At 37.3% G+C, this 8,911-nt stretch overlaps 1 protein-coding gene across 1 annotated transcript; it reads left to right on the forward strand.

Annotated features, from left to right (window-relative positions):
- Positions 1-281: 281 nt before the first annotated feature.
- On the forward strand, positions 282-6,878 carry LOC111991615 (probable pectin methyltransferase QUA3). Its single transcript, XM_024023403.2, has 7 exons — positions 282-1,204; positions 2,257-2,460; positions 2,543-2,753; positions 2,843-3,104; positions 3,317-3,691; positions 5,154-5,243; positions 6,387-6,878. Exons 1-7 carry the CDS (start codon positions 779-781, stop codon positions 6,607-6,609), a joined length of 1,791 nt encoding a protein of 596 aa, XP_023879171.2. The 5' UTR covers positions 282-778; the 3' UTR covers positions 6,610-6,878.
- The last annotated feature ends 2,033 nt before the right edge of the window (positions 6,879-8,911 follow it).

The raw sequence follows: 8,911 nt of genomic DNA on the forward strand, positions 1-8,911 counted from the left end.
TCAAGAGTCATATAATTCAACCAATTAACATATTTTGATGTTTTAAGTTTTAACTTAGAAGAGTTCAAATTTCTCATCTCCCCCTCAACTATTGTGTTTTCAAGAAGAAAAAAAAAGAAAAGAAAAGAAAAGAAAAAGGTATAAAGCTTTAATCGCAAGCAAATCACGCGGAGGCATCAAACTTCACTGTCCTGGCATCATCAAACCAAAGCCTCATAATCAACATCAAGTTCCTATTCTGGCCATTACCATCACTCGACAGCTGTAGATACATTAGTAATAATTTAGTATATTACACTACACTTGCAGTTGCAGTATTCACTCACAGATCTTTCACAGCCATGTCAATCTAATCCTCTACCCCAACTTCTATATAGTTATAATATCCCCATTCGGCCATTCTCCACTACAATTCTACAATAAACAAATCCACTGCTTCAAAAAACAAAGAGTTCCATTTCTCTTTCAATAAATACGCATACATACATACTCTCACAGTGCATGTGAAAACTGCAATCCCAAATCTAGTATCTCTCCCCAAACCCCAAAAACAATAAAAGAACATTTGCTTACACTCAAAATCTCTTCAATCTCACCAACCCCATCTAACCCCTAAAATCTTCACACCCCAATACTGCAAAACACTTCAAAAAATCTCTCTTTCTCTCTCACTAACAACCAAAAACAACAAAAGTCCTCAGATTTTTTCTGAAAACAAAAAAGAACCCAACTCAACCAAACCCCATCTCCAGATGCCCATTTGATCGGATCCAAGAAAATGGGTCATCTAAATCTGCCCATACAGAAACGAAGCCCCAGACAATGGCGACTCTTGGACTTAGTCTCGGCCGCGTTCTTTGCCATCGTTGTCATCTTCTTACTGCTAGTCTTCACTCCCTTAGGGGACTCTATGGCCGCATCGGGACGCCAAGCCCTCCTCCTCACCACCTCCGATCCAGGTCAGCGCCACCGCCTCGCGGCGTTGGTGGAGCTGGGGACTCAGCGGGTCACCATCGAGGCTTGCTCTGCAGACTCGGTGGACCACATGCCATGTGAGGACCCAAGGAGGAACAGCCAGTTGAGCAGAGAAATGAACTTCTATAGAGAACGACATTGTCCTCTACCGGACGACACGCCGCTTTGTCTAATCCCACCCCCTAAAGGGTACGAAATTCCGGTGCCGTGGCCCGAAAGCTTGCACAAGGTAATGAACTTTTTTTGTTGCTTTGATCTGAAGGTTGGAACTTTTAGGTTGTTAAGTAAAAGTACATGTGATGCTTTATTGAATACTTAAGATGTGGATTTAATGATAATGTATTAAGGAAGTACTGCTAATCGTCATGTTGCTCGACTGACACCTCTTGATGTTTCCAAGATTGGAAACTGAGACGTTCAGGATTCAAATCCCGATCCCCCATTGTAACTATCTATCTTAAACAAACAAAAAAAAAAAAAAAAACAAAAAACAAAAAGTATCAAAGAAGTAGTTATGGGGATGGTGTAACAACTATAAACTGGATGTCACTAGAATTTGAAAAAACCTCACTTTAGAAGAGGTGATGGAGATAGTCTAGGGTCTTAGTTATAATTTAGATAGATAGATAGATAGATAGAGATTTTAAGGCTTCAAACACTTATGCTCAACAAACTTTTGAGGCAATGACCTAGGGCTCAAATGACACTTCCTCATAAATTTTGGATGCAAGGTAAGGTAGTGGGTTCGAGACTTACTAGGTACATATTTAAGTTACCAATTAAAAAAATGCTCAGCAAACCTTGAAATTGATTCATTGAGGTTCTCACTTGAATTGTGGATAGGCTATAAAAATCTAGCCCCTATAATGCTTAAATAGTAACAAAAGGAGTATCATTATAAATAAGTATTGAGGATTGTCAATCTCAATTAGATATTGTAACCTGGTGAAGCTCAGCTCATGCTTGGATCTTATGTTCTTAAATTTGAAAGTCAATCTTCAACTGGGATTTTGAGTCTGGTGATGGACAAAGTAGCCATATTTGGATTGCTCACAAGAAAATTATCAGATTTTTTTTTTTTTAACGTGAAGTAGTGTTTGGTTTTCTTCTTGGAAACAATCCACATGCAAGAAATAATTTGCATACGTTGGTGCTCAATATAAGATTATTTGTTCCATATTGTTTCAAATTCCAAGACTGATGTATGATGCCAATATTTTGTCAGAAATTCATCAGTTACTCTATTCATTTATCCTGAAGTATTGTTGAGTGCTTGTGCAGGTATGGCATAGCAACATGCCACACAACAAAATTGCAGAAAGGAAAGGTCATCAGGGATGGATGAAACTGGAAGGTCCATACTTCATTTTCCCTGGTGGTGGCACAATGTTCCCAGAGGGTGCAGTACCTTATATTGAAAAGCTTGGACAATATATCCCTATAAGTGGTGGCATTTTAAGGACTGCTCTCGATATGGGTTGCGGGGTAGGAGCTTAATTCCTGTATCTCTCTGAGACCTTACTAGAATTTATACTTTTTAAGATCATAAAATCTCATCCTCGTGCAGGTGGCCAGTTTTGGGGGGTATCTGCTAGCTGAAGACATTTTAACCGTGTCATTCGCACCAAGAGATTCACATAAATCCCAGATACAGTTTGCCCTGGAGAGAGGGATCCCAGCTTTTGTTGCTATGCTTGGAACTCGCAGACTCCCATTTCCAGGATTCTCATTTGACTTGGTGCATTGTTCTCGATGTTTAGTCCCTTTTACTGCTTATAGTGAGTTCTTTGTCACATTTGGTCTCTCCTATATTACACTATTGCTAGTTCCTGCCACTTGTATTTATCATAAAATTCTGGCTTTGCAGATGCAACATATTTCCTCGAAGTGGATCGGCTGCTTCGACCAGGAGGATATCTGGTCATCTCTGGTCCCCCTGTACGCTGGGCTAATCAAGACAAGGAATGGGATGATCTGCAGGCTGTGGCTAGATCATTGTGTTATGAAATCATTGTCGTAGAAGGAAGCACGGCCATCTGGAAAAAGCCTCTGGGAGATTCATGTCTCCCCAACCAAAATGAATTTGGTCTAGAGTTGTGTGATGAATCAGATGACCCAAGTTATGCCTGGTAACTGTCCTGGAACAATTTTTCTTATTTGAAAGGATTTTTTTTAGCATGTGGAGGGGTCAATCGTTTATTTGTTGCCATGCCATTCACTGTTGTGCTTGTATGCGATGGATTTCTATCCGGTTTATTTCAAACAGTATTATTATCAATGGGGCCTGTATGTGCAAAGATTTTCTGGGAATTGTGAAAAAGTAAGCTCAATTGTTTTGCAGGTACTACAACTTAAAAAAATGTGTAAGCAGGACCTCTACTGTCAAAGGAGAACTAGCTGTTGGGACAATTCCAAAGTGGCCCAGCAGGCTGACAAAAGTTCCTTCAAGAGCCACACAGATGAAAAATGGCATTGATGTGTATGAGGCTGACACCCGGAGGTGGTTAAGACGGGTTGCTTACTACAAGAACTCATTAAATATAAAGCTTGGAACTCCAGCTATACGCAACGTCATGGACATGAATGCATTTTTTGGAGGCTTTGCAGCAGCTCTAAAATCTGACCCTGTGTGGGTAATGAACGTGGAACCTGCTCGCAAGCCGCCAACTTTGGCAGTAATTTATGACAGAGGCCTTATTGGTGTCTACCATGATTGGTGAGTGACTTTTACTGTCTTGCTGATCCTTTAAAAATATATTCCTGTTAATAGGCCCTCTATCTTAGAATTGATGAAGTTCATGAATTCTTCATGTTACTCTTGAAGTGACCATCGTATGACTCTTATCTTCTTTAGAAGCATGCATTAATCAACAATCAAACATTTCATATCAATTTTTAAATGGCTACATGTTAAAATGCCCTTGCTGCTATTGTCCTGAAGTAATACACTTGATCCTCCTGTTGCTTTGTGTCAGAGCAGATAGAATTGATATCTGGTAAAATTCCTGCTTGCCTTTATGGTTATTTATGAGTTAGTTAACTTGAGATTTTCACCAATATTTACATCTTCTAATATGCCAATATATCTGTAAAAAAAATTCTTATAAAAAATAATCCATGTAAAAAAAGACCAGGTTTGTTGGTCCATTGGAGTTATCTTCCAGAAAACAACACATATGCTCTGTTCTGCAGTTTAAACAGCTTGGATTCCCTTTACCAAATTTATAGATTTAATAGTACAGTTAATTATATGCGCCCCCCCACCCCCCCCATTTTCATGGAATTAACTCAAGAATGCCCCACCCTCCCACCCAGCACGCATAAATTATATGAGTCATTCTTTGTAGTCAGTGGTCCTGCTTTAGCTCCATTCACATTTTCAGCTGTTAGAGGGAAGTTGACCTTCCAATAATCCAATGAAACAGCATTCATTACATATATCTTCTTCTGTGATCCAATGCATGTACACTCCAAGTAGTTATCAAAAGGCCTTCTTTACAAAGGGAACATTTTTCCTTGGAACCTAGCAACCTTCCAATTCCAAGTCATCAGCCACATTGGCCTAGCAACATTACTCTTTTGATAGCTTCAATAGTTCACAGAAAGTCTTTGGTGTAATGAACTGCAAAAGCCCTTATGGCTTGATTGCTATATCCTCTTATTCTTTATTTCACATTTGTAACTGTAGAGGGCGGTTTATGACCTTCCAATATTCCAATGAAATTGCATTCATTAGATATTTCTTCTTCTGTGATCTGTTTCATGTAGACTCTAAGTGGTTATCAAAAGACCTACTTTACAAATTAAAAGTTGTTACCTAGGAACCTTGCAACCTTCCAGTTCCCAGTCACTGACCTAGTAACCTTACTCTTTTGAAGTTTTGGTAGCTTCAATGGTTCATTGAAAGGTAAAAGCTTTTGGTGTGATGAACTGCATGCCCTTTATGGCTTGATTGGCGTATCCTGTTGCTCTTTGTCTGAAATTGGACTAAAGTTACCAATCCAGGCATCCTTTTTTCCTCCCCCCAAGAAGCCCATACCTTGTATGGCAGCCAGTCATGTATATATCAACTCCATCCTTTATTTTCAGTACGATTTGGAGCCATTATCAATTTTACTAGAACTATAATGGCTTCATGGAGAACTTTTATGGATGAACTAATGTATTAATGGTTCCAGGTGTGAGCCTTTCTCAACATATCCTAGGACCTATGATCTCATTCATGTAGCTGGCATTGAATCACTCATAAAAGATCAAGGCAAGAACAGGTATGTGTGACGTATAACCTCTTCCTTTGTTGCTAGTTTCTTATCTGTTTCCTGTTTTTCCTGGCTTCCTTGAGTTTTTTTTTTTTTTTTTAAATAATAATAAAATGTAGTAATATGGAGCATATTTTGTGATATTGAAAAGTACTTAAAAATAAATAAAATCCTGATATTTTGCTAGGTTGATGATATTGTTTGGCTGCTTAAACCTACTCTTTATTTTTTATTTTTTTTATGATGAGGAACCCCCTCAAGGTATGGGCCAGTGGGACCATCCTCGCATCAGGTAAATCGCTAAATGCCCTAGCTAGGAGTCAAAACTGAGACTTCTGCGTTTACAATTAGCCTAGGCACTCTCCCTTACCACTAAGGCTTCTGGGCATGGGCTTAAACCTACTTTTTGTTGTAACTTTTATAAATAAAGGCACCAAAAGATAACTTGGTTTTAGTTGAAGTAGAACGAGAAGTAGATATGGCTTCATTTGACAAAATTGATATGTTTTTATCAAAATTAGAGTATTCGTGTCATTAATATTGTATTATTTGCTCTATATTTTATATGTAATGCATTTATTTATTTATTATTGGTGAGAAAATACATGCACTCTGTGGGTTCAAAACCCACTTGCCCTACCCTATACCCTTTATTTATTATTAATATTTCTTTCTTTTTTTTTTGCCGCGGGGGGGTGGGGTTGTGGGGGAGGTGCCGTTGAGCTAGAGCTCTTTGGCTATATATGTTATGCATTTTAATCTGTTATATTCCTTGATAAAATCGCAAGTTATTATCCCCAATGGGCTATTAACTGGGCTTTTGTCCTATGAAAGGTTTGTATGTGCAGAACTTGACATTTATGCAATCATTACATCTCTCATCTGCATCATAACAATATAATACTGTTTACTAAAAAATGGTATACTGTGCATATATTTGTGAGCCACCATGCAACTAAAATTTTCTCTCTAGAAGTCCTTTCTGAATATGGTTGTTTCTATACCTTATCCGTGCCGGTTTCTAAGAGCTGAATCCATACAACTGCAACATAATTTCTCTTCAATCCAAAGGAGATGTTAACCTCTATTTGTTCAAAGAACTTGATAGGTTGCTTTTCTGTAATTAAAGTTAAGTGCCTATGTTCATTGCAGGTGTAGCCTTGTGGATTTGATGGTGGAGATGGATCGAATTTTGCGTCCACAGGGAACAGTTGTGATTAGAGATTCCCCTGAAGTTATTGACAAAGTAGGTCGCATAGCTCGTGCTATTAAATGGACGGCTACCATACATGAGAAAGAACCTGAATCACACGGGAGAGAAAAAATACTTGTTGCAACCAAAAAATTTTGGAAGCTGCCTTCGGCGTCCCACTGACACAACCTTTGTTCTTTGTAATGTAGGTATTTTCTTTTTGTTCCTTTTCTTTTTTATCCTTTTTCCTCAAAACCAAGATGTCATCTCAATGCATCAAATGGATGCATTTTTCTTTCGTGTTCCTCATCTGGTATATTTATATTAGGAGATAGTAGAGTTATAATGGGAAAGAATTAGAAGGATGCAAAGACATATAGTTTTATCTGAGAATACACATACTACTGGGAATTATATATATATATATATTCATCTGTCTGCTTTAATTGTAATTTATTCTATTATTCATCACCGATTCGATGACTCTGCAGTATTCTCCATTTCTCCATATTGGCATTCTCTAAATTCTCTTATACACACTCGTGTGCTATTGTCGACTAACTTCACGTAATCCATATAGCATTAATGCTTTATGCAAAACAAAGCTAATTCAGATAAAAATTACATGAGATGAGAAATTATAAGATTCACGTGATGTACAAGTGATATGGTTCACCATTTCACTAAAAAATTTTCACATGTTTAAAATTATTAGTTAGAAAAAATTTTTAAACATAAATTAATTATTGATTTATCAATTTTAAAAAAATGAAAGATTTTTAGTGGAATGGTGGACAAGTGACGTGGTCCACTAGAGAATTCTATAATTTCTTGTGGTTTGGGCCATGTCTTGAAAAATAAATTGTTGGATACTATGATATTTGACAGGAAAATTAGTTTACAGAACAAGAAGAGCTTAGTAGGGTTGTTGGGTTTGGGGTTTTGTTTTAGAGCAACCCATGGTCGCTCTAAACACAAACCCAATGGTTTTGGGTTGAGTTGAGGCATGGGTTAGGGAAATTTTGTTAGATCTTAAAAAAAAATGTTATGTTTCATTTCTTTATTTAGCCCAATAATTTAATAATTGAATGCAATTTACACAGTTGAGCCTAATATTTCAACTTCATCAAAACTTGGCCTCAACATACCAAAATGAATCCAATTAACAAATTTAAAATATGTCTTAAAATCCAAATAAATCATACTAGGAATTTTAAAATGCATTTATATTTTCTAAAACTTGTAATGGTTCCGTGTTTAAAAGAATAGAGTTTAACCCAGCCCATTAACCCATCAAAACCAGCTTGAGAATGCGCACCCTTGAAGCTATATCATTTTATATTTTATAGAGTTTCATTTAGAAGAAATATGTTAATTATTTAAATATACTTTTACCATGTCACATGACATGAGGTAAAAAAATGGGCATCCACGTGATGTAACCACAGCACATATGATATAACTTAATATTATATGGTATATAATATGATATTATATGACTTATACATAAGCTTATATAATTTGAAAAAAAAAATTTTGAGAAAGAACGTTGGAATTTTATTGAACCTAATTTGCATAATTGGTCAAATCATTTCAGAAAGTAAAGGATAGGGAACTTCCTCCATCCATGCTACATAGTCAGAAACATTTATCGAGTATTTAGCTAAACTATATGCTAATTTATTATCGTCTCTTCTACAATGAGAGTATAGCAATTTTGTGTAAGGATTTGAAAAAATAATAGCATCCTGGATAAGCTGCTGCACTGAAGCTATTGTACCTCTCCCTGCCTTTAAAGAATTCATGATTAGCTTTGAATCTCCTTCAAGAATAGCTTCACTTGAACCTATTTCCAGTCCAAATTCTAGTGCTCATGCTACTACAACTGCTTCAATTTCCACTGGTGTGAGTGCTAGGGAGAAGCTCTAAGCCAGGGATGCTAGAATGGCACCTGTGTGGTTGCGGACAACCACGCCAATCCCACTTCTGTTTTCAGTCCTGAAGATTGCTCCATCGAAATTTATTTTGACGAACCTTGCATCTGGTGGCTTCCATATTGCCTTTGGTTTCGGTACTGCTGTAGGTGAGGGTGGGAGCACGGCAAGAAATTCAGTTAACTTCTCTTTCGCCTACGATACAAGCTAGTCTGAAGTGGAGCAAGGTTGATAGTTGCAGACTTGATTTCGTTGATGCCAAATTCCCCAAGTTATCATCGCAAATAGCTCCAAATTGCTTTCTTCTCATGGAAACATGTGTGGCGTTCAAAGGTCCCTCCTTGGGTTGCTTTCTTCTCGTGGATTGCCTCATTAGGTGAGATTTTGACTACTAAAAATTTATGGTATAAGGGTGTTGTAGTTGTTGATTGGTGCAATATGTGTAAAAAGAGTGGGGAATCGGTGAATCATCTTCTCTTTCATTGTCCTATTGCTTATGATTTATGGTCTATAGTGTGGGCTCTTTTTGGTCTTCAATGGGTTATGCCGCA

This window comes from Quercus suber, unplaced genomic scaffold (genome assembly GCF_002906115.3).
Source record: "Quercus suber isolate HL8 unplaced genomic scaffold, Cork oak 2.0 scaffold_184, whole genome shotgun sequence".
Lineage (NCBI taxonomy): Eukaryota > Viridiplantae > Streptophyta > Magnoliopsida > Fagales > Fagaceae > Quercus > Quercus suber.

Coding starts and splice junctions, on each gene's coding strand:
- LOC111991615 (XM_024023403.2), top strand. CDS start 779: ATGGGTCATCTAAATCTGCCCATACAGAAACGAAGCCCCAGACAATGG. Junction 2,754..2,842: donor AGTCCCTTTTACTGCTTATA/GTGAGTTCTTTG, acceptor CTGGCTTTGCAG/ATGCAACATATTTCCTCGAA. Junction 3,105..3,316: donor GATGACCCAAGTTATGCCTG/GTAACTGTCCTG, acceptor ATTGTTTTGCAG/GTACTACAACTTAAAAAAAT.